The sequence below is a fragment of the Lolium rigidum genome, chromosome 2 (genome assembly GCF_022539505.1).
Source record: "Lolium rigidum isolate FL_2022 chromosome 2, APGP_CSIRO_Lrig_0.1, whole genome shotgun sequence".
Taxonomy (NCBI): domain Eukaryota; kingdom Viridiplantae; phylum Streptophyta; class Magnoliopsida; order Poales; family Poaceae; genus Lolium; species Lolium rigidum.
The window spans coordinates 60,116,274-60,141,561 of record NC_061509.1 but is presented as its reverse complement, the minus strand read 5'-3'; the positions used below and the strand labels follow the sequence as shown (position 1 = coordinate 60,141,561).

Below are 25,288 nucleotides of genomic sequence, written 5' to 3'. Positions count from 1 at the left end.
GACAAGTTTCAGCTGCCGGCTACCAACCTAAGCCGGCAGCTCGACACCGAAAGCCGCAAAGGGAAGGAAACATAGAGGCACTCACCCGACAAGCCGCGATCAAGCGCGCCAATCCCCTCCGTCCGGCGCTTGGCGGTAGCCGTCGCCTCCGTGGACTTGGTGGTGACTTCCTCCCGAAGCGCAAGCCGCTGCCTCTCCACCTCGTCCAGCCCGCTCGCTCGGCTCCGCCGGCTTCTCCTCCCCGTCCTTCTTGAGGGCGGCAAGCTCCTTGAGGTGGTTAGCCTCAAGCCGGCGCAGCCGCTCCGGCTCCCCGTCGCCCACCTTCGCCTTGGCGGCCGCAGCCCGATTCGCCTCCTCGCTTGTGACGCATTGGGCGCGGGCAACTCGGAGGTCCGATTCCGAGCTGCGGGATCCGGCGGCCTCGACTGCAAGCCGGCAAAAACAAGCCGTCGCACGAAAGAAACGACAGCCAACGAAAACTAAAAACAAGACATCAAGTCGGAAGAAGCAAGAACTTACCCTTGACGGCCCCTACTCACGAGCCAAACCGGCCCGGTCCAGCTTGGCCTTGTGGTAGTGGGTCACGGCGCGGTTGTACGGAGCGGTGCGCCGATCCGCCACGGCCTAAGGAAAAAAGAAAAGTCAGTATGCCAGGCGAAACCCGGACCGGCTCCAAGCAGCCGGCCCATGCCTCGGAGGGCTACCAGGATGATAACCAAATCAAAAAACAGTTGAAGCTTACCTTGCTGGCTTCCTCCACCTTGGCCAGGTTGGCCACGGACTCGGCAGCCCTAGCCTTGAGGTTGGCCTGCCAGGCGGAGAAGAACATCTCCACCGACGCTTGGCCGGGGTTCCCTCCCGGCTGGTCACCTCGTAGGAGTCGGCGCGGAGCCACGCCCGCTCCATAGTACCGGCCTGAGCCAAGGCCGGAGTCGGAGGCGGACGGCACGTGAAGGAGCAAGGCGCCCTTGGCCACGTGCGAGCCTTGCGGCGACGCCGATGGGGTTCCCGTCCTCACCAACGCGCGCGAGTCGGCGCCCTCCGTGCGCGCCGGCTCGTCCCTTGCCGGCCTCTGCCTGGCCGGCTCCCCCATAGTCGGCTCCGGTGGTGGCGGCGCTCCGGCGAAGCGGACGGTCCAGGTCGGCGCAGCCATCTCCGGCGCTCGAGGTGCCCCTCCGGCTTTCGTCCAAGCACCACCACGCTCGGCCCGGCTCCGGCTCCGATCGTGGGCGGCGCAGCCCTGCCGGCTCCGGTCCCGGCCGCGGGAGGTGCGGAGCTGCGGCTCCGGCTCCGGCCGACGGCGGCATACCTGCAGCCAGCCCCAGCGAGCTCGGGCCCGTAAGGACGAGTCCGGCCCGGGAACATGTCGTCCAGCGTCGCCTGGCGAGTCGGCTCAACACGCGTGCCGCGATCAGGCGCTGAGGCCAGCGGCACGGCGAAGGAAGGCGCCCCCGCGGCAGGCGGAGTACTCGCAGATGGCGGCGGCGTGGGTGCGCGCGACGAAGGCTGTGGCGTCGACTCCCTCCTTTGTCGGGGAGGCGGCGACACGACGCGCGGAGTCTGCCGGGAGCCGCCGCCCTGGGCAAACTTGATGGGAGCCCTAGCCGAACAAATAAGGAAAAGATAAGCGTAAAAAATAAGGAAAGAAAAGGAATCAAACAAAAGAGAAAAGAGAACTCACCCGGCCTGCTCCGGAACCTTCTTCGGCTGCAGCCGGCGAAGCTTCTTCGCCTTCGCCTCCGAGGCGGCAGTGGCGCGGGGGTCGCCGACTCGTTTCTTCCCCTTGGGCGCCGAAGTCGCCGTGGTGCTCGGCGGCCTCGTGCGCAGGGGCACGGCAGGGATAGGCCCTGTGGTGGACGTGGCCGGCTCCTCGTCCTCCTGCTGCTCCGGTGAAGGGGGTGGATTGTGCTCCCCCTGGCCGCCCACGTCGGGCGCCCGCGCAGCAGTCGTCATCGCCGGCCTGGTCGGTCGGACCGGATCGGCGTGATCCGCCGTCCATCTCCTCGTCGCCAGGTCGCCGTCCTCAGCGTTTTGCCGGGAGAAGAGCTAGAAAAAATAGAACATGAGCAAACAGCAAGCCGGAAGTCGGCAGAAGAAATAAGAAGTCGGCCTCGCAGCCGCAAGCCGGAAGTCGGCGGAGATACAAAACTTACCAGCTCGGGCGGGTGGTCCCTGTCACGGGGCGCCAACCCGTAGTTCCATTCCTCAGGCATGTTCGCCTTGGTGATGTTGTTCACCCGGCGGGCGACCTGGGCCTTGGAGACCAGCGCTGTGGACGTCCGGTTCGGATCGAACCGGCCGGACATGTGCCCAATCTTGTGGGTGCGCATCTGGAGCGGCAGCACCCGGCGCTCGGCGATCGTGCAGAGGAGGTCCTCGGCGGTCAGCCCGTTCTCGACGGCCGCCCCCAGGAAGTCCTAGAGCTGATTCACCTCAGCGTCCGGGTCCGTCGTGCGGGCGTTGTAGCTCCAGTTGATCCGGCCGACTGGAGGAACCGGGTTGAACTCCGGAAGATTGATCCGGTCGACGAGCTCGCCCTCGTTGCGCACATAGAAGAATGACATTTGCCAGTTCTTCACCGAGTCAACGGTGGGGATTTTGGGGAAAGGCGTACCAGGCCGGGTGTAGATCGAGGCGGCGCCGCAGGCCCGCGAGCGGCCCTCGCGAGTCTGGGCCTTCAAGTAAAACAGCCGGCTCCAGAAGTCGATGTCCGGCCACAAGCCGGCGTAGGCCTCCATGAACGCCACATAGCAGCTGAGGAGGACGCAGGCGTTGGCCGGCAGGTGGTGCGGCTGCAAGCCGAAATTGTCGAGGAACTGCCGGAAGAAGGGGGAGGCCGGCAGGCCCAGCCCGCGATCGAGGTGTGCGCCGAAGACGACGCGCTCGCCGTGGCGCAGCACGGGCTCCATCTCCTCACCGGGCGCCCGCGTGATCACCGACGACGGGATCCGGCGGAGGCGCACCAGCCGCGCGATATCGTCATCTCGCATGTACGAGCCCCGCCACGATCCGGCCGGCGGAGGCCATTGCCGAAGAAGAGGAAGAGGTTGACCAAGAAAGACGAAAGGCGACGAAGAACCTTGCGACGGTGGCGGCGACGACGGTGGCTGAGGGCGCTCCGTTGAAACGCGGGGCCCCGTGGCGCCGGCTCGACGGAGTAGCGGCGGCGGATCGGCGGTAGACTCGCTCGCCGGAGTTCGCCAGCGAGAGGAGTTTGTCGGAGCAGTGACGGGCTCGAACACAGGAGGAGAGCGAGGGGAGCGGGAGCGTGAGGAAGGAGAAGTGAGCAAGTGCCGCCTCGGTACCCTCCCCCGCGGCATTTATAGCCGACCGCGGCGGGCAGTTGGCCTCCACGTGGCAATCGTGGCCACGCCGCCCGGATTTTCTGCGCACTAACGTCGCCCACGACCGCTACCGTTACCAGAAACTGCCACACCACGTCGCCCACGACCGCATCGAATCCGGAGGGAACATTGATGTGACCAGACGAACCGGCGGCAGAGACCAGGCGTCAGACCGGTCAAGTCGAGTGCGGAACTCGAGGCGGCGGAGACTCCTGCGCGCCGCAAGCCGGAGCCGGACAACGAGTTCAACTCGGACCAAAAGTTATCAGCAAGGCGGAGGCGCTATCAAAACCTGCGAGAAAGCAAAAGCTGCACAAGTGAAAATAGTAGCCGGCTAGAAGCAGCCGGCAAGAATGAGCCGGATGAGGGCGCAGCCGGCTGAATGAAAACTCTCAGTCGGCCCCTCCGAGTGCCGTCAAGTACATTCAAGAAGCCAGGAAAACCTGCCTAGGTCCTTCTAAACGCAGGACCTTGCCGGCTTCGGGGCTAATGTCGGGGAAGACCCCGGGTAGGGCAATGGACGCGGAGCAGCCGGCTGGCCACCGGCCGGCTCGCGGCAAAGGCCGGCCGAGGAGCAGCCGGCCGGCGCCGTGGCCGGCTGGTCCGAAGCCGGCCGGCTCTAGATCCTGGTCGGCCCGGCTACGGCCGCCAATGCCGTAGCCGGGCCGGCTTCTACAAGCCATATCCGACCGGGGGTCCGTACCTCGGACCGACTCGAGGCCGGCGAGTCTTGCACTCGGAAGGAACCGGGTTGGTGATCCTGGTTCCCAAAGTCCACGCTGACTTCATCTTCCGTAAAGCGCGGGGCACTGTGGAGCAATAGTGCCACGCGCCGGACAGGCCATCATGGCTAACGACGACCCGTACTGGCTATAGTGGCTGACGGCGACAGAGACACCTCCTCTCCATACCGCTGACCTGGGCAGCCGGATGGGACAGGCCACTACGCCTCAACGGCTCCTGACGTCACCGCCTCGGGAAGGAGCGAAAGCCGGAGCCGGCCAAGCCGGCCGTAGACTATAGGGTCTTATATGTAAAGTGCCGGTGCCTATATAAGCCGCACTACCCCTCTCGTGCAGGGGATCGATCATTCTCACTTCATTCCACCCTTAGCGCTGCCCCGTGAGAGAGACCGTCGTCTCCCTTAGCCTCCCAGAGCAGCCGGACACAGCTCTAGGAGCACCATTGTACCGTGTGATATCTTATACACTCTAGCAGGAGTAGAGGTTTTACCTCCATCGGAGGGCCTCGAACCTGGGTACGTCGCCGTGTCGCTCGTGCCCATACCCGCTTCCGGATACCGCCGTGAGATCTCTCAGGAGCCCCTTCGATTAGCCTCCCTATGGCATATGCCGTGACGATACCACGACAATAAGTGTCTCACTTTTGTCTAGATACGGATGTATCTAGATACATCCATATCTAGAAAAAGTTGAGACACTTATTTTAGCACGTAGGGAGTAGATGCCAGTATCCATTTCTGATCTGTATTTTCCTGGGACTGTAGTGCTTCATGCCATGTCTCTTGTAACGTGATAATATTGATTCTTGTGAACCCTAATGCTGGCTTCTTATTTCACTATTATATATGTAGCAGGTAATCTGATCAAAAGTGTTTCCTTTATGCAGGGAACTGGCAAAAGATTCTGTTGTTTCCAGGCATTGCTTTGGATCATTACATGGTGCTCATGAGTCCATGTATTAACCAGACATGGTTCGTTTACTTGAGAAATGTGTACATCATGATATGTGATATCATAAAACTAATACCTTTGGTGGTTAGTAATTTCCGTTATCTGGTTTTGTACTGCAAATTTGACGATTTGTTCAAATTTTTGTTTGGTAAAGGAACCTGAAGAACTGTTTGAGATGATCTCGCAAGCATTGCTGTCTTCTGTTGACCGTGATTGCCTCATTGTGTAAGTTCCACATATCTCAAACTCCTACGTATTACTATACCAAAAATATGCATGTGTCGAACTAAAGAACCTCAAGCACGAAAATGATTGTTTGTTATGTTTTCGCTCGTACCTTCAAAACATGCCGCTGAAAGCACTTGTGTCTGTGTACTACCTCCATTCTGTTTTAATTAATGAAAGCCCAGGAATGAGCATATGCATACACAGGTCACTCTTGCATCGATTAAAATCGACCGGAGGTAGTACTTTGTTACAGCACACCTTTGCAAAAATTGATTGGAATAATTTCATTTTAATGTCATGCGATTGCTCTTGTGCTTTTGTTTGACCTGATGATACTGCCTGGGAGTATATGATATCACATGCCCTCTATGATAGTTCGGACTGTTTGGTTCATATTTTAAGGTTGCTACTCATTGCAAGTCAGCTAAATCAGACCACTTAGGGTCATATACTCCAGTTTCTGAATTGTGGTAAGATTGCTTTAGAGTAAGCCAATGTATTTTGTTTTGACCAGTTAAGCCAACGTATTATCCACATTCTCTTGCATATTCTTGATGACCCAGCTCAGGCATGTTTGACAAATAATGTGGGTACAAGAACGAAACATGCTGGGACATCTTCACTATTTTTGGATCACACCAACCTACCATTTACTATATATTAACCCCACCCCAGTATACCCATCACTTTCATTATGTCGTTACTGCATAGGAAACAAATTCTCCCACACAAATGGTGATCTTCGGTAGCATCAGCCGATCACTTTCATTGTGTCAACTTATAAAAGGCTAAAAAGAAGATGATCTGTAATAGTCCGTGGCAGTCACCTGACATGTACAACCATGCTCATCTAACTGCTTGAATCAATTCCTACAAGATTTTGACACGTTACACATAAAACTTACATTCCATTTTGATGTCTTGTTTGCCCATGGGAGAGCGGTGGAGAAAGGAGGAGGAGAAGGCTGGGTAGCTGCATCGCCTGTGAGCGCTAGAGGCCATGATGATCATGGCTTATAGTAGTAATATAAAATAACTAAAGCTAGTATATAAAAAACACTCAACTTGCCAAAAAAATAAAAAATATAGCCCTTAACTTGATTAGTATACACATTTTTACAAAGAATCAAGGCATGCCATTTTTACTGTTTATAACTGCATGTTACAAATGTCATTACTAACATCAGTATGTTCTCCTTGCAGTTTTCTCAGCCATTCACTGTCAGACAGTAATCTGCACTAGTTTTCTTCAAATTGAGCTAGTTTAGGATTTCTGGCCAATGATGATATATTCTGGTTCAGCTGTTGCAAATTGACCACTGCAGCAGTATGCACTGATGCACCATATTTACCTTTTGGTTTTATTGTTTTTTGCCACCTGATGCTCCTTTTGCTGAAAGTGTAAAATCCACAAGGCAGACACATCAGGAATTTGTTTCTCTTTTGACTTTACTTGGTTCAAATGATTAAAAGCAATCAATCTGAGGCGGATCAATTTTTTGCATGGTCTCTTCGACGCAAATGATATATATGAATTATTCTAAGGCCTTCTTTTTTCCTGGATGTTCTTTTCTGGTGCAAAGGATATGTGCATGAATCCATCTGAAACTCATCGGCTGGTAGAGCCTTGTGCAGAATAAAATCTGAGGCCAGATGTAGCTTAGGTCTTTTTGTTTCACTTTTGTTGTTTGGGGTTCAGTGCTTGATTCTCTTGTTTTTCTTTTGACTGCATGGTAGTTTCTGGTTTTGCATGAGGTTATTATTGTTTTTTTACAGGTTATTGGCATGCTTCTGTTCGGTTAGCGTCACCTGTTCTTCTGGGTGCAGGTGCGGTACATTTGGGAGTATGAGTGTTCAGTTTTTGTTCTTATTCTGGTTTTTGATCTCTTGACTCATTATTTTGCAGTTGTAGTTTGGTGGGCGCCAGTGGCTGCTGCTGCCGAATATCGATATTTTGGTGGGCTATTTCTTTTTCTAGATGTCTTGGTTGTTCTTCAATATTTTATGGTTGGAGTTTTTTGCGGTTTCTGACAGATTACAATTTTCCCCGAGATCCCACCATCCAAGGAGCTCGTGCTAAAAGGACCTCGCCCTTCTCTTGTGTCGAGGTAATTTTGCAACTGCCCTTCTCTTGTGTTATTGCTGAAAACTTGTGCATGTTTTAAGATCACCCTGCTTTTTTTTCTTAAGTGATCCAAGTCTTTGAAGGTCCTTGAGTTTATGGGTTTAACTAAGTCTTTGAAGGTCCTTTAGTTACTTTTAAGCATGTTCTGAGTTGCGGGACACACTACATGTACGTTATTGTTTCAGAGTGCACAATTAGTTGCTTTTTTGAGCATGTTCCAAGTTGCTGGATGCACAACATGTTATTTTACAGTGTGCATTTAGTTGCTTTTTAGCATGTTACAAGTTTCTGCACACACTATATGTAGTTGTTTTGCAGTGAATATGTAGTTGCTTTAACCAGGGATTAGTTGCTTGTCCCATTTTTATTAAGTTTCTTTATTGTTCCCTCTTAAGTTGCCTTTTCATGCATTAGTTACAGGAGGAACTGACATTAGTGGAAGAACTGACATTTGTTGCAGGTCACCATATAGGATGAGTTGTAGTTTGAGGGTTATCCCTATGGATGAGTTCAGCCCAACAACGCACAACTAGATTAATTGTGGGTAGAACTGACATTAGTTGCAGGCATCCTATAGGATGGCTGATTTGCAGTTGAGGGGTATCCTATAGATGAGTTTAGCCCGACAACACGAAACTCGATTAGTTGTAGTCAGAACTGACATTAGTTGCAGGAAAAACCGACTTTAGTTGGAGGCATCCAATATGATGAGTTGCACTTGAGGGGTATTTATGGATAAGTTTACCCAACAACACTGAACTAGATTAGTTGCTTGCAGAATTGACTAGATTAGTTGGAGTTTTTTGTGGTTTCTGACGGATTACAATTTCCCCGAGATCCCACCATCCAAGGAGCCAGACGTGTGCTAAAAGGGCCTCGCCATTGCTCGTCTTTCCTGGTTGCCTGGCAGGATATGCAACTACCTTTTCTTCGGCAACAGGGCATGGAGACTGCAGGGATCTTCTCTGGTTGTTTGGTTAGGTTTGCAACTGAGTTTTGTCCAATCTTTCTGGGAGAATTACACATTCTTTTCTTCCCTATTTCTCTGATTTGTTATTTCTGCAGTTTGGTTACTTGGTTGTTTGTGATTGGGAGGAACTGCTATTGTCAGAGAGAGAGGTGTCACCATTCACCCCCTGCGTTTCTTTGTTCAGCCCTCAGTACACAGGCAAAACTCGGTTATTCTGGATCCTAACCTTGGGCTAACCTCTCTCCTACTCTTGCTCTTTATGTGTGTGTCCTCACTTATTCTTCAGTTTGTTACCTTGCAGCCAGTATTATATTGATACTAAATCCATGATAGGTACGCGATCCCTGATCTCAACGACCTAAAATATTCTTTTGGAATATGAATCGAATAAGCATCACCATGTTTTCCTCCTGTAGGAAAAATATATAGTATCAATTCCTATTCTACAGTTAAAGAATATGTTGAAATTCAGTTGGCCTACAAGCTCCTTAGTGTCCTTAGATCGGTTTGTTTTTCGGGGAGGCCGACCCCATGCTTTCTAGTTTCTGGAGTAGGGGTACTCTAGTTCTTTGATCTTATCTCGGCTAAGCTGTATGCCGCAGCATGTAATAGCGCTTGTGAACCTTGTGGCTTCATTAATTTAAAGTCGGGCATTTCATGTCTGTTATCTTAAAAAGGTTAATTTCACTTCTCTGGGCGATTTGTTTTATGCTTTCCCTCCTTTTTCCGATTATGGTAATTCAGTTGTCCACCTAAAAAACTTATACTCTATGCCAGTAGTTCAGACAAGCATTTTATGACCTTTCTTTTGTCGTCCGTGAGGTCGTAATTTGATATTGTGCACCATCCCTCTATTGGTCCCACAATATGTTATGTTATATATGTATTTAGAGCTTTGTCTCCTTTTGCTTACAAACTGTTTTATGTAGGTTTGGGCCATACTTTTGCCAGACAATTATTGCCGGGCTAGGAGAAAATGATCAGCCATTTATATGTACCATGGATTTGTATTGGTGCCAAGTATGTATTAGTTCTCGTCTTTCTGCGACTTTTTTCCTTTGTTACTTCTCAAAAGTCCAATTGATCTGAATTTGTCTGTGTGCTAATGGTTCGTTCACATACTTCGATCTGCCATGTGCATGTGTATCGTAGTTATCAGTATTCAGCTTAGGGTTAGTCATAATCCTCAGATATATTTAATCCTGGGTCGAGATTGATTTCTTGTCAAGATTCATCCATTTGCTCCCTATTTCTAACAAGTTACACCAAGAACTGAACAGCGGTCAGTTGTAACTGTAAGATATATGGAGAGTGCCTTCCCTGAGAAAACATGAATATTGAACCAAGTATTTCAGGAAAACCAAACTAAGGCATAAAAAGCACTAAGAACAAAGAAATCACTTAATATTGGCCTATATATTAATACATAGATGATTTGGAAGGGTTCTCTTGTTTAGGGTTAGCTATGAGCCATACAAAGTTGCATTGTTAATGTAGGCAGTATGCCAACATCTATTTCCGTCTGATATGTACTTTCTTGGAACCACATTGCTTCATGTCGAGTTTCTTGAAACATGATAAATATTGATTGTGTGGATCCTAGTGCTGGCTTTCTTGTCTCGCTATTATATCTGTAGCAGGTAATCTGATTAAAGTGCTTCCTTTATGCAAGGAGCTGGCAAAAGATTTTGTGGTTTCTGGTACTGTTTGAGAATCAGTATATGGTGCTTGTGAGTCCATGTATAAACCAGACATGGTTCGTTTACTTGATTGAGAAATGCCATCCAGAGTGCCATAGTAATTTCCGTTATGTGGTTTTGCACTGTAAATATGACAAATTCTTTGTTCAAATTTTTATTTGGTAAATGAACCCGAAGAACTATTTGAGACAATCTCACAAGCATTGTTGTCTTCTGTTGATCCTGATTGCCTGAGTGGCTGGGGAGGTTATGTTCTCATTGTGTAAGTTCCACATGTATCTTGAACTCTTACTGTATGCATATTATTATACCAAAAATACACATGCGAGTATGTGAGCATCTTTCTGCTAACTGAATACGTACCAACTTATTATGTAATTCATTATTTGGGCAGTTGCTGTGCCAAAGTGCACCCCTTAAAATGCTAACCCATTCAAAACGTGTTTGATATTTGAACATCAGGTTTGTTGAACCAACACTGCTTTGTTATTATGCACAATAACTTTAGTAATTGTGCTTGTGAGCTCAGAGAAGAAGGTGCTTTGTCAGTTCATTTGAAGTTCTTCCTCACATTCTGAAACTTTATTTTCCTGGTTGCAGAACGCCCACTGAAGTTCAGGAGAGAGTGCTCAAGGGAAGGATGGTTCGCAGCACCTGTAGCCCTAGATCACATAGAAGATTATTCCATCATTCGACCTAAAACCTGCGAGGTCCATTTATTTCAGAAAGTAAAGAACCTTTAGCATGGAACATATATATGATTTCTGATTCTGTTCTCTGTCCTACAACTTGGAAACATGACACTGAAGGCACGTGTGCCTGTGTATGTACTTTGTTACATGCGTCCTTGCAAAAATTGTCTGGAAGAATTTCGTTTGCGCTGACTGTCTTGTTTGCTCGTCTGAGGAGGCTTTTGTTTGACGTGGTACTGAACCTGATCATTGCACATGATATGTCCTTGTACTAAGGTTGCCACTCTATGATAATTTGTTAAATTAGATCAATTAAGGTTGGAACTCGTAAGCCGATATGTCAGTAGGCTCCAAAACTGGCAAAATTGCTTCTGATTGCACCGATTCTGATGACCTAACTTAGGCATGTCGTGGCAACTTTGTATATGAAAGAAAAACCTTTTTTTTGTTTTGTTACGGAGTAGGTAATTGTAACGATCACTTTCCTTATCCCATTTTGCGACATAGAAAATGAAATCTCCCACACGAACGGAGATCTTTGTTTGCATCAGCAGATCGGTGTTTTGGCTCGCGGCCTGCATGAATGTCAAACATAAAGGTTAAACTGTAAAAACAAGATGATATGTAATAGTCAGTCGCAGTCGGCTGACATGTACAACCGTGCCCATATCACTGCTTGATCAATTCATACAGGATTTTACACGGCACTCAGAACACTTCCATTGCGCTTTCATATCTCGTTTCCCATGGTAGAGCTAGAGAAGGGAGGCGAAGGCCCAGGAGCTGCAGAGCTCGTGAGTGCCAGCGGCAGAGAGGTGTTTCTCCGGCTGGCCGAGCTTGATCTCATTGCATGGTCGGTGTGGAGGCGCCTCTGCCTGCTGTGCCGGCCGGCGTGTCACTGTCGGCGCAGGCCGAGCAGGAGCCGAGGCAGCTGTTCCGGTGCCACTACTGCCGGCGCCAGTTCTACAGCTTGCTGGCACTTGGTGGGCACCAGAACGCGCACAAGCGTGAGCTCGCAAGGCGCCACGCCGGCGTGCCGCTGGCACTGCAATGAGACGACCGAAGTGTTGCGCACTATGGTGATGGAGATCAAGAGCTGCCAAAGCTTGACTTGACACTGAAGCTGTAACCGCGGTCCGTAGGTACGCATGGAGGCATACGCGTGTGTACTGTGTAGTTAGTTTTCGTTGCTAAAAGGATGGCATGTGAGGAGTATATATAATATGCTAGAACACTTGTGAGGTCATCTTATCAATACTGCAATATTTGCTACTCCCTTCGATCCATAATCCTCGTACATAATGGATCGGAGGGAGCATAAGAAATACTACAGGTTTTTCACAACAACTTGCATAAGTCTAGATATTCGAAGTTAAATATCTACGGGTTTTCTAGTTTTTTTCCAACTCACAATTACCTTAGAGCTCGCTCACGTCCGAAGCCGTTAGATTGTATGTAATCCGTGGGTCATGTGAGTTACACATTGATTGCAACTGTGTTGCAGGTTGCAACTGAGCAAACCGAGAATTAAGATAAATTATGGCCGGCCCAGCACTAGTAGTTCCCCTGTATATTCAGATGGTCGGAGGGCCATTTGGGATCAACTTTGGGATGCATGGCGAGACCTCAGGGCCTGTAAACCATCGAATTTCTTGTAATTGTCGGGTAACTTAAATCCAAACGAACCCGAGTTTTACGAACTCGTCGAGTAAAGCGAGGAAGCCCACACATATCCTCCTCATCTACTTCTGGTGAGTGCCGACGTTCTCTTCTTTCTTGTTGTGCTCTATCGACTCGCGCTTGCGTCGTTGTGTCTCTTGCGTCACCTGTCATTGGAGGATCTTGGGTTACTGCGGCGGGTCGCGGACTATTTCGCCTTGGGGCACCTTCGGGTGGTGCGCTTGTACTTGCGAACGGTGTTCCCATGGCCGCAACTCCTGCCATAGCCATGTTGTACAACACTTCTCTTGGATCTCCAGGAGGTGGCCTGGATGCTAATATGTAAGCCCGAGTCGCCATGTATCCAACTTCCGGTGTTTTGGGGATGATGTTTCCTCTTGTGTCTATCGGCATAAAAGACATGTCGAGGTTTTGGATCAGATGCTCCCGCTTGCCCTCAGGTATATGCTGTAACCGAGATCTTCCTCTATCACGAGCTACTCTATGGTTATCTCCCGAGGTTCCTGATTGTCGACTTTGCTCCGCTCTTCGCCTGCTCGACGCGGAGGCTGCATCTTTCCTTTGCTCAAGTATCACCCATTGTTTTTCCAACTCTCGGCCAGCACGCGCGAGTCTATATTGATATGCTTGCAGCACTTCCACCGTGGCTGTGGTGGTCATCGGATCTGTGCCGTTCATGGCTCTTGATGCTCTGTCCCAAGCTGCTTGCGAAAGTGGTAACCTATGGCGAGGTGTAGGCCCGACATACTTGCTTCCCAAACCTCGCGTGAGATCAGCAGGATCGATGTATGGATTTCCCAAATCGTCGAAAGTCTCTGATGTTTCGTCCTCTTGACGACTTGGCTCACTAATCACACAAACTTGATGGTATGTTGGCATTGTATATTCATCTTCGGGGTCGGTGACACCGTCGTAACGATCGGCGAAGACCTCCCAAATAGAAGTGGATATGTCGATGAAGTTGAGGCTATCGATGCTTTCCGAGTCGCTATCCAGATCGGAGTCCGTGAACGACCCGAAAGACATCTCGCCAAACAGATTGGCGAGATCCCCACCGGCGGCGGGCTTGACGCAGCTTGTCGACGAGATTTCCTCATCGCTTGACTTGATTGACGATGATGATCCCGAGAAATCGAAACCAGCCGCTAACGATCCCGAACGAATCGGTGCCGCTAAACGATGTGATCCCTCTTTCCCGACGCAGAAGTGGAAGCTCCCGAACTTCATTTCCATTGGCTCTTCCAGATAGGTATATGCATCCAAACGGGCGGGAGAGTGAGGAACAAAATCAACAAGACCAGTTTTGATCTGTTTACCTCCGTCCATCGCGTTGCTTGCCACCGAAGATGTCGATGATGTTGAACGTGCCATCGAGATCAGCTCCTTGTCGCCTCTAATCCCCATAGACGACGCCAATTGACAATGTATCGACTTGTCAATGCCTACAGGTTGTAGACCAGGGTTTCGTGAAAAGTAGAGGGCAAGTAGATCTCGAAGGTTTTAGCCGAAAAGGTGCTCGACTGTTAAAAACTAGGGTTGTGTTGACAATGAATCGATACTTTCTTTCTCCCTCGACTCCCCCTTATATAGGAGGCGGAGCCGAGGGTTTCGTGATGCACAAGTTACAGAACACCGGGAGACTCTTTGAGTTCGTCCCGTATAATTACAAGTCTCTATTCCTAATATATCTCTAACTTCCATATCGACGCTTTATTGGGCTTCCGGGCTTCGTAATCTTCGGGTCGTGGGCCTTCAGTAAACCACGGGTACCTTCTTCGGCAGGTCCATTGGGGATGCCTATGTGAGCGGTGTCTATTGCAAGCAGGAGGGCGCGGCGGCAACGGCGATGGTGGCGATCTAGAGGGGTGGGAGTCGGCTCGGGCATGTGTAGGAGGTGGGAAATCGGTGTGTCTGGCTACCTGGCGGAACCCACACTCGTTTTCAGATGTGCCGTGAGGTGTCGACGCGCTGATTCGCCCTTGACGACGGGGCTGACATGGGGTTGCCAGCGATTCTATTAGCTCGAAAATTAGCCGGTGCCGTTTGGAGCGTACCGGTGTGAGCCTATTTTCCACCGGCCCCAAAATGCTATCGGAGGGCGCGCCGGTGGAGATGCTCTTAGCCTGATTTTGAGCGAGATACCTGGTGATTGATTCCAATTTTTCACGGCCGCGTTACTGTAGCTTGCGACGAATCACGAAATGTCAGGATCCTTACCTGTTCACCACCTGGCAAGGATCGACGGCTGAGACCAATACCAACGCTGAGGAGCCAAGGTACCAGTTTAGCCTTCACCTAGGGTTCTGTTCACTATCCAATCAAGGGCAGAGTTGTAATTTGCTTGAGCTTGCTGTGTGGTTATAAACAACAAGTGGGGTGGTCGGGAGGATCAAGCAATCAAAAAACCAAATTATTTTCCTGTCTTTATGTCTTTAGTTTTATTTCCTTGTTCTTCCTGAGCCGATCGGAGCTCCTACCTATCTCTTCCATGTCCGAGGAATTTCGGATCCTGACACCGTGGTATCAGAGCAACGAGCCTCTGCCTATCCCTAACCTCCACCCCATCTTCCACCTCTCACGCCGCCGCCACCAAACCAACCACCCACCCATGCCACCATCCATCATCCGGACTCGTTCCCAGGAGAAGATCGCCATGGAACAAGAAGCAGCAACCAAGCTCGCCGACGAGGAACAACAAAGGCGCGAGGAGGAAGCGATCCAAGCAAACCTCCCCCGCGAGGTCCTCAACATCGGCCGCCGCCTCGAGGAACAGAGGTTGGACACCCGTTAGGCGCTCAACAACATCCACGCCGAGATCGCGAAGCTGGCGCAGTTGGTCATGGCGACCGCGACGGCAACGACCTCCGCACCACCATTGACGGCACCATCTACCACGCCACCACCGGCCCCAGGTAACCCCGCTTCGGTTTCGGCCCAAAGCCACCACTTTTCGACGCCACCACCACTCCCCTCCTCCGTCCTGTCCCCAATCCTTGAACTGGCGACACCACAGTTCTCTACACCACCACCATCCACCATGCCTCCACCTTCCCTTCCACGGTATGGTATGCCCCTACACTTTGGCCACCTCTCCCCACACCAATTACCCCACCCAATTTTCCCCAACAACACCTCCACCATCACCACCCCGGTCTACACGATCACCAACCCAATTACCTCCTCTATTCCACCAAATTCTACAGAAATGTCCCACCTTTCACAAATCACAAACCCCAACACGCAGCCTCAGTACTACACACAACCCAGCTCGACACCATTACCACACACAAGCTACATACCGACCCATAGCCCCTATTACACATACTAGATTGTTCCACACACTCAATACCCTCCCAACACTTATGCTCCTATCACCCAACCAGTCACCACAATTCAGCCAAACCCCACATACAACCCACCAGCACCAATCGAGAGACCGACCAGGGCCATAATACCCACCAGGGCACACATGCAGAGGTCCACATACGCACTCCACACATCGAAATTCCACTCTTTTCGGGCGATAATCCTAGGGCTTGGATGCTTGAATGTGATGATCTGTTCAATTTAGCTAACATTCCTACAGAACAGAGAGCAAAGTGGGGAATTGCTCACATTCGTGGTCAGGCAAAGACTTGGTTAAACAGTTCCAACCTCAACCTTAAGGCGGTCACCTGGGATGCCCTTTGCCAGGAATTGATTGATCGTTTTCCTGATTCTATCAGTACTGACCCTATGGACCAGATGCAGCAACTGCAGCAAATCAACACGGTCAACAACTATATTGACACATTTGAGCAGTGGATGACAGCAATGAAGAGGAACCTCCCTTACCTCCCGGCTGATTTCTTTGTCGATCGCTTCATCAGTGGTTTGAAGGACAACATTAAGCACCAAGTGTTATGCCAAAAACCAGAGAACTTGCTGTCGGCATATTGGTATGCTCGCCAAAATGAAAAAGCTTTCCTTTCGTCAGTTAGGAGACCACCAAATGCAACGCTGCATCAGCGACCTGTTCCGGCTCCTCCACAAGGCCGTCAACTCCAAGCACGAGAAAATCGACCTAGGCCTGCAAATGATAGACCACGAGCTCCTCGAAAATGTTGGTACTGCCCAGATAACTATATGTCAGGACACAACTATTCGGGAATGCAGCGAGCCATCAACGCAATCACACTGCAAGACGACTCAGATGCTGATATGGATGAGGTTAATGCGATGATAGCAACTGCTGAAGGCACCCAAGAACAACCAGTGCAGGATAAGGAGCCAGATGACAAGGCAATGCAAATATCAGCTGCGGCTTACGCTGGTTTGCCCGATGATTCCACCATTTCATTGCTTGCTCAACATAAAAGGGTCTCATGCCATTGCTCTAGCAGACACAGGGAGTACAAATACATTCATGGACAAGTCATTTCCTCTCAAACACAACATCAAGCTGACGGATATAGCTCCCAGATCAGTTACAGTAGCTGGTGGTGGACAGCTTGCTTGCACTGCTGTTGCTCACGGCTGTCAGTTTTCACTCCAAGGCATGCAACTCAGTACAGATTTCAGAATCCTGGATCTCCAGGGAGCTGACATTATCCTAGGTGTTAACTGGTTCAAACAATATAATCCAGTCACTTTTGATTTCATTGAGCGCTCACTGACCATCAGTATAGAGGACAAGCAGCACACGTTCCAAGACCACATCCTCTCGGCCGAAAACTTAATTATCTCGGCGAGTATCGCAACAAGCTGCTTGGAGCAAGGTGCCACCGGCTACCTCTTAGTTCCAACCTTGGACGCCGACGACAACACATGCACCACAACGAGTGCCGGTAACACTGCCGATTTACAAGAATTGTTGGAAAAATTCCCTGACATCTTCCAGGAACCAAGTGGTCTTCCACCTCCGAGAGCTTGTGACCACAGCATTCCCCTCATACCTGGTGCCAAACCACCCAATATTCGGCCTTACCGCATATCTCACTCTCAAAAGGATGCAATTGAGCAGCTCATACAGAAAATGCTCAAAAATTCAGAAATCAGACTCAGCAATAGTCCATTTTCTTCACCAGCCATATCAGTGAAGAAAAAAGACAAATCATGGCGATTATGTGTCGACTACAGGGGACTTAATGAGCTCACTATCAAAAACAAATTCCCCATACCTGTAATATAGGATCTGTTAGATGAGCTCCATGGTGCGACAATATTTTCCAAGCTTGACCTACGATCTGGATATCACCAGATCAGGATGAAACCTCAGGACATCCACAAGACAGCTTTCTCGACACACCTTGGTCACTATGAATATCTGGTCGTGCCTTTTGGATTGAGCAACGCGCCTGCAACATTCCAAGAGTTGATGAATTCAATTTTTGCTAAATACATCAGAAGATTTGTCTTGGTCTTTTTCGATGATATCTTGGTGTATAGCAAGACACCTCAAGAACATAGGAGACATCTATGGCTGGTCCTCAAAACCCTACAGCTGCATAACTTGAAGGCCAAGCTCAACAAGTGCACTTTTGGCCAACCTACAGTCGCGTACTTGGGCCATATAATCTCAGCTGACGGTGTAGCTCCTATACTTCCAAGTGTTTCTATTGTAAGACTATGGTCATGATGTGCTTAGCACACTTCCCATGGTTTTGGAACACAATCCTTGCACTATTGTTGAACAACTGGCTTCGTATTGTTCTCCTCCTAATATTTATGATGTTCTAATCCATCACATAATGATTCTCAGGTGAATCATATATGATTACTATCTCTACTATGTAAGTAAACATATTTCATTTCTTTTATCTCTTCCTTACCTCCCATGATTGACTCATTATGGTCGATACTACCTTATATAACTTATTTTTATTATTTACTATCAGTTGTTTCACTGGTTTAGATAAATTTTACTTACCCTTACTTGTATTGGTTTACGGCTTCTAGTAGGATATATTCCTTATATACTTATCTTAATCACTTGTTATCTCTCCTATTATAAATTTGAATAACTTTTACTTAACCATAACATGTGTTGGTACACATCTTCCAATAGGATATCTTCCTTATGGTTGTATCCTCTCTTTGGACTACCATGTATTGTATACCAAGCTGTGATCTACTTATCAATTATTTGAAGGACTTAATGGTGTGCTACGGACTTGGGATTAGGCGACTAACTTTACTTTATCTTGGTAAGCTAGGTAAGAAATATTGACTCAAGTGTGTCAGGATTATTCTCAAGTGAATATCCATCTCAAGTCATAAGAAGTATTTGGTTTATCTAAAACAACTTCCTGTAGACACTACCAATCCTATAGGTCTCCTTTAAAGGTTTTAATCCTAGGGTCAAAGCATTTGCTACGATACCAAGCTGTGGTGACCCGGCATACCACCGCATGGTGTAGTATGCAAGTCCGATATAACACCAATGAAACACCGTTCCACTAGTATTATATCGCTCGAGTGGTACAACAGAAACATATGCGGGTCCAAGGCATGTCTATAGAATTACACACGGACTACGTTACATAAGATCATCATAGCCTCCTACTTTACAATGAGGTAAAACTGCAATTAAACTCCAGAAGAACGACTCGTAGTCTAAACCTATCACGAACTCTATTTGTAGAGTATTTACCTAGCTACAGAGGCTAAGAATAGATTCTAACTAGTTCCCTTCTATGGCTAAACTAGGTTTTCTCCTTGATGTATGTGGTATCTGACTCCTCTGACAGGGTCTTGTCTCTTGAAGTAGTTGTTGACTCCTCGGCCTTCGAGTTGCACTGTAGATACTCCTTCGATGCCTCCATATCTAAGCAGGGGATTTAAGAGTGGGATGAGTACGAGCGTACTCAACAAGTTCATTATAGGAAAGAGGTGTTTAATGCACTAGCTACAGCATTAGACCGGAAAGTCTAATACCAATGCAAGTTTTCATAACCATTTCTTCAAAAGGTTGCTTTTATTCGGAAGAACTATGTCCGTCGGCCTTCACCGGTTTACTAGAACTTCATGGAGCTCCTTTCCGGCCGCGTTCGCAGCTTCCATATCCCGGAACGAGGAGTGACAGGTCACGATTCATTACACTCTGCAGAGGTGTGTTGCTTTACCCATAAGAGATCTTAACCTTGGTGCCAACCGGGCAATTTTTCCCGTCCACACTTCCTTTGGTGTGAGGCCCGGTATAAGGTCATAGCCAATCATATTCCTCCGCTACCTCGCACACCCACCCTTTGTTGCATACCCCGACCCTGGGTCCTCGCCGGTCCTCTTACACCAATTAAGGATGGACCCCGACCACGACAACAATTTGGGACTCGTTAACCAAACTCCTTCGCCGGTAGCCGCAACCCATCATAGACCACTTACCGTGGGGAATTAGAATGGGATCCCCACCCCACCGCTTGCCCAACTCTGGGTCAAGTGTCTACGGTAAGCGCATCCGTTGATGTACGAGAGGTGGAAATACAATTGACTATTCCGTCCCACTCCAGATCTTATGGTTAACACGGGTATTACGGCACAAGAATCACTGGACGACATTTGTTGTTTAATCCTAGATGGATATAAACCCTTGCAATGGAACCTCCACCATATCAACACGATCCATGGTTCCATTGCCAACCACATAGTCATATTCATAGTTATGAAAATAGTGGTTTTGGTTTCTATGCAATAGTGATAATCATAATACTTTGCAAGTAATTTGATAAAGATACTCAAATGACATGAGCAAGTGATGAACTTGCCTTTCTTGACTGCAAGATTATGCAGGCAAGGTCTTCGATACGCAATAACTCCAGATTCTGAAATAGCATCATCGTCCAGTAAGGACGATGTTTAAAAGATTGGCAAGGATGCAATAATGCATAAGTATGAGATGCAGTCGCTCTAAGCGTGACCTAACCCCGATGGTTTAGGATCAGTGAGTTGTAATGATTGGTTCAAGGTGTGTTGCACTTTTAGAGTGATTCACAAACAAGGTTCTTATTAAGGATTGGTTGCTTAGTATCATAAACGAGTGTCTGTAATAAATCATAATAATAACACTAATAGCATATAACAATAACATTTGGTATAATCCTAACATGTAATGAATAGTGGTGGGTTTTAGCACTATATGGCATGGTTAATGATTAATTATCATATACTTCAAACGAATAACTTTTGAAGAACATGTTCTTAAATAAAGAACAAGTATGATAATTAGGGTTTGTGGTTTCTATGTTGTTCTATGGTTCCAATTGGTTTCAAGAGTAAGGTTTAGATGGATCCCAACAATGTTGGATTCATCGATACCTAGGGCTGGTAAGGCTGAGTTAGGCCTAGGCATCCTAAGCAAGTAATTATACATGGTTGCTATCAAGGTTGATTCATCTTGCTGGTGATTGCTAGCTAGGGTTTATAGGTCCTTATAAGCAGGGTTGATGATGATTCCTTATTTGCTTCAAAAGAATAACTTTTGAAGAACATACTTCTTAAGGAATAAGAAGTATTGCAATTAGGGTTGAGGTTGTCTAAGGTTTGTTATTGGATATAATAAGTAATGAATAATCTGTTCCTAAATAGGATGGTTCATAATTATGAAATACTGATAGGGTTTAATGGACTATGGTTATGTAATGATAATTATTGGGCATAGATGCTATTGGAGTTCATCACAATGGTGTGATGCTAATTAAGGTTAATAAAGGATGAGATCCTTGATAATAAGGACTAGGGTTGATCCTATTTGATCATCTAGGTTTGATTAAGATGAACACATGGGATATTTATTTATTAATGATGGTTACTACATTTTATGTGGTCATGGTAAACATTTAGTAGCTACTATGGTTCTATGATTCAAAAGAAAGTATCATGATCACATGTTCTAACCTAGGGTTAGGGTTAGAAGCAATTTAGGGTTCATATGAATTAATGGAGCTAGGTTCCTAATGGTATTAGGTTTTAGGAATCACATGAAATGATAAGGTTATAATATCATTCCATAAGGAATTACGGTTTCCTAATTGTCCTATAGTTCTTGGGTTAATAACTTCATTATAAAGTTTGAAGTTATTAATAACTTTGAAATAAAAATAATATTGGATTTGGCATTTTGTTATTTTTAAACAATTAATAATTAGGGTAATTATTAATCAGGGTTTAAATCTCCCTAATAATGTTTTAACAAAATAACCAATAAAGAAAATTAGCTTTAAAGTTTTCTTTATTTACTTACTGGTTTCTATTTAATTTAGAAAGTTTTATTAATTGTTGAATTTTAACTAAATTTAGGATAAATGAAAAGGCTTATTTAATGAGTTTAAAATAATTAATTTTTTATTAAAAATAAAAATTCCATATTATATTTTTATTGGATAGATTTTTCTTTTATAAGAATTTTGATATCTCATTTGTATTTTTCTGAGCTTTTACGAATTTTCTAGATTTATTTGAAGTTGCAGTAATTTTCTGGAATTAACTTTAAATGAAAGAATACTAAATGTACCGGGTTATAACTACCCTTAGCCAGCGATATGTGGGCCAGGGGCCAGGTCAGCGGCCACGTCGGCTTGACCAAGTCAAAATTAATGACTGGGCATGGCTCACGGTGGCCGGCGAGCAGACGTCGTCGGCGGCGATGATTCCGGCCACGCGCGGATGAGCTACTGGCTCCATTTGAACCAGTGCATCACGAGGGACCTAAAGATAGCGGCGCCACTCCGGTTAGGTCACCGGAGCTTGATCGGCGGCGAGGTACTGCGGCGGCGTCCATAGGTGATCAAACACGGTGACGATCTAAACCACTATCGAGCATGCCGAGCACACGAGGAGGAAGAGGAGCTCACCCTGAGCATGCAGGGCTTGGTGGCGAGGCAAGGGGTGGTCGGCATCGCCGGAATTGCCAGCTCCGGCCGTCGGAGAGATGAGGTCGGCGTCGGCGCTACGTGCTGCTCCGGCTCGATTCCTTCGCGAGGAGTAGCAAGTCGAGGTCGGCGGTCACGCTGGTGTGCTCGGTTTGGCTCGGGGAGGCTTCCATCGCCGGCGGTAATGGTGACCGGCGGAGCCAGGGTTTCGGTATGGGGAAATTGAGCAGAGAGAGAGGAAAACGAAGCTAGGGTTCGTCGTTTAGGGTTTTTATATGGCGCCAGGACGTGCCTCGTCACGACGCCGAGCGAGGAGGAGCTGCCAGCACGAGGGAGAAGAGCTTCACGGCGTCGTACTGCCCTCCAGCACACGGTGAAGATGAGGACGACCTCCTCAGATATTTTAGACGAAGAGGTATGGGCTGCTAGGTGGGCTGGTGCTGATGGGCTCCTGCTGGGCTGCTCGGCTAGGTAAGGTCCAGGTAGGTTTTTCTTCTCTTTTTTTTTCTGTTTTCATTTTCTGTTTTATAATTCTATTTTGAATTCAGATTTGAATTCTTTTCTATTTTGCAGGCATTTGAATATATATAGACCCATTTGATTGAACTTAATATGGTTCTGGAATATGTTGTATTAATATATTTCAGGGATGTTTACTTCCTTTTTATTTATTTAGTTAATATCTTAACTTTCAAATGGGTATAAATCTTTATGGAGATGATTTTTATTTCTTTATTTTCTCATACATGTTTGTCTCAATTAACTTCTTGGTTTCTTTCCAGAGACATCAGGGTTTGTTTATTAGAACATGGTAACATGTTAATTATGTGGTTTACATACTTGTATTGTGATGATGACTAAGTTTTGTGTTCAATAAGTGTTATTAAGTTGATAACTCATACTCTCAATCTTGTGGATTTTGGAATTCTAGTTATATTCACCTAATAGCATTTGGTTTGGAACTTTAAGGTGAACTAGGTTTATAGTTGTGATCACTCAAGTGATGCACCAACTAGGGTTTAGTCCCCCTATCCATTATAAGATGGTTACTTGCTTATTATTTGATGTTCTCCTTTAGTTACTAAGGAATTATTTGATTCCACTATTGTTATCCTTAATTCATTATTAAAGTAACTAAATTAGATATGGTTCTTTTTATAGTTAACTTTGGTTCTAATGATGAATAGTTTCTCATCATATAAAGTATAGAGTTTGACTCTAAGGTTTTCTTATGTTCTTTAATTGAGGAATAAGTGGAATATAAATGTGGTAGGATTCTACTTATGATCACCAAGTTATTCACAAGTTAAGGTTGGGATATAAGCCTAGAGTTGTTTACTAGTGATCTTCCTATAATTTCATGTGGTGAATGATATCTACTTATCATATAGGTTTTAACATATGGCTTACTCTTCTATTTCTCCAAAGTATGGTCATGGCACTATCATGAGCAATTTGTTCTCAATGGCTTGTACTCCCAATTCTTAGAGTATATGATCATTACCCCAATGGTGATGATCATGCATGGTATGGGCTTCCTTAAGTATCACTAAAATATTTAGATATGGTTATTCCAATTACCCCTCTCACTTCACAAGGTCTTGGATTATAATCTATGGTTCTACTCAAGGAATGATGATGTGATTAACTAAATATGTGGTTTGCCTAAGAATTCTACCTTGCTAGCTTCTGTAGCTTGTTCTTTAGGAAATCTGATAAACCTGCATCTTGTGGCATGCCTCCACCTCCTAGCCGCTTCATCTTGATCCTAACTATTTTATGGAGTGGCTCAATGTGTTGGTCTTCTTGCATCAAGGTGCAAGATGATGAAATGGATGAAGTGTGATGCTCCTTTTATAGGCTTGGGCATGCTCTAGTAACATGACACATGGGTGGATGACTCTTGCTTTAAATTGATGAATAAGGTGCTTGGTTGTCATGCTCTCATCCATAGCAATCCTTTAAGCATGAGGTGGCATAGCTTAGGACTCAAGCTATGTAGATATTTTCATCCTATGTGGCATTGAGATTATCCTCTCATGTGATTTATTTTTGGATAGCCAAGTGGCTTTTGTTACTAAATATCTTGTGAATGATTTTATGCTTTTGGTTGAGTCACTATATCATATGTGATTGTATTTATATTATTATTGGGATCAAAATGTCAAAGATAAGGATTATACCCCAATTTTGAATGGTGATGTTTGATTTCACCAAGGCATGATCATATGAGTTTCAAAATACTCATAGTTTATTTTATTCAAATAGTTTGAACTATAATTCGTAATGTAAACGAATTTAGTTTTGTGATATTCCACATATTTAATAAGTTATGATTGAAATCAGAAGGTGTGGCTTTTATGCACTTAGGTCCTTGTGTTTTGCTATCTTTGGTATTTAGTTTTAAAGTGAATTCAATTGTACCTCAAGGTAGTTGCTTAACTTTTAAGTGTTAATACTTTAGAGTGTGCTTCTTATCTCTTTAATGGTTATATACCTCTCCCATCTCTAGGGTTTAATGATAAGCTTTTGTTGGTGTTAAGTTCAAGAGTTTAGTTCAAGAAATACCATGAGGTTCATGGTAGGACTATTTGTTTGTTTAAGACATGGAAAAGATAAGTTAAGAATAGTTTCTCCATTTTATTGATACTTGATTTCCAATTGAATAGATGTTCATATGTTATGGCAAGGAATACCATATTATGATCTTTAATAAGATCAAGTAGTTGATCCTTGTTTAATATGTTCTTGTATTGGTTTTAATTCCATTTGATCTAACCCCTTAGATCAAATCATCTTTTCCCAAAACAAGGTTTTAGAAAAGGTCACATTGAGGTTTATATCACTGGACTTGATGATCTACTTCAATTCCATCAAGGTCAAGTGAAACTTCGATTCACTGTGACTGTTTTACTTTAAAGCGCGAAAATTTCCCGGATTTTCTATGCATGAATGCAATGCACACATCTGTTTCCTCTATTTTGTAACCCCAGATCCTGGGATATTACAA

At 46.4% G+C, this 25,288-nt stretch overlaps 1 protein-coding gene and 1 pseudogene across 13 annotated transcripts in view; both read left to right on the top strand.

Annotated features, from left to right (window-relative positions):
* Positions 1–10,846, top strand: part of LOC124689795 — an 89,091-nt pseudogene extending 78,245 nt beyond the window's left edge.
* The window catches only part of LOC124691811, a 110,208-nt gene that overhangs the window by 61,356 nt on the left and 23,564 nt on the right, over positions 1–25,288 (top strand). For 8 of the 13 annotated variants that reach the window (XR_006999165.1, XR_006999164.1, XR_006999160.1 and 5 more), the window contains 2 exons: positions 7,173–7,223; positions 7,301–7,374. Coding sequence is in view for 7 of the 13 variants with exons in the window: in XM_047225087.1 (XP_047081043.1) it covers positions 7,173–7,223; positions 7,301–7,374 (125 nt within the window). In the remaining 6 variants the exon portion in view is untranslated. Of the gene's footprint in view, positions 1–7,172; positions 7,375–9,290; positions 10,229–25,288 lie in introns of those variants that run through there. The other 5 variants (XR_006999162.1, XR_006999161.1, XR_006999163.1 and 2 more) reach the window with 3 other exon arrangements.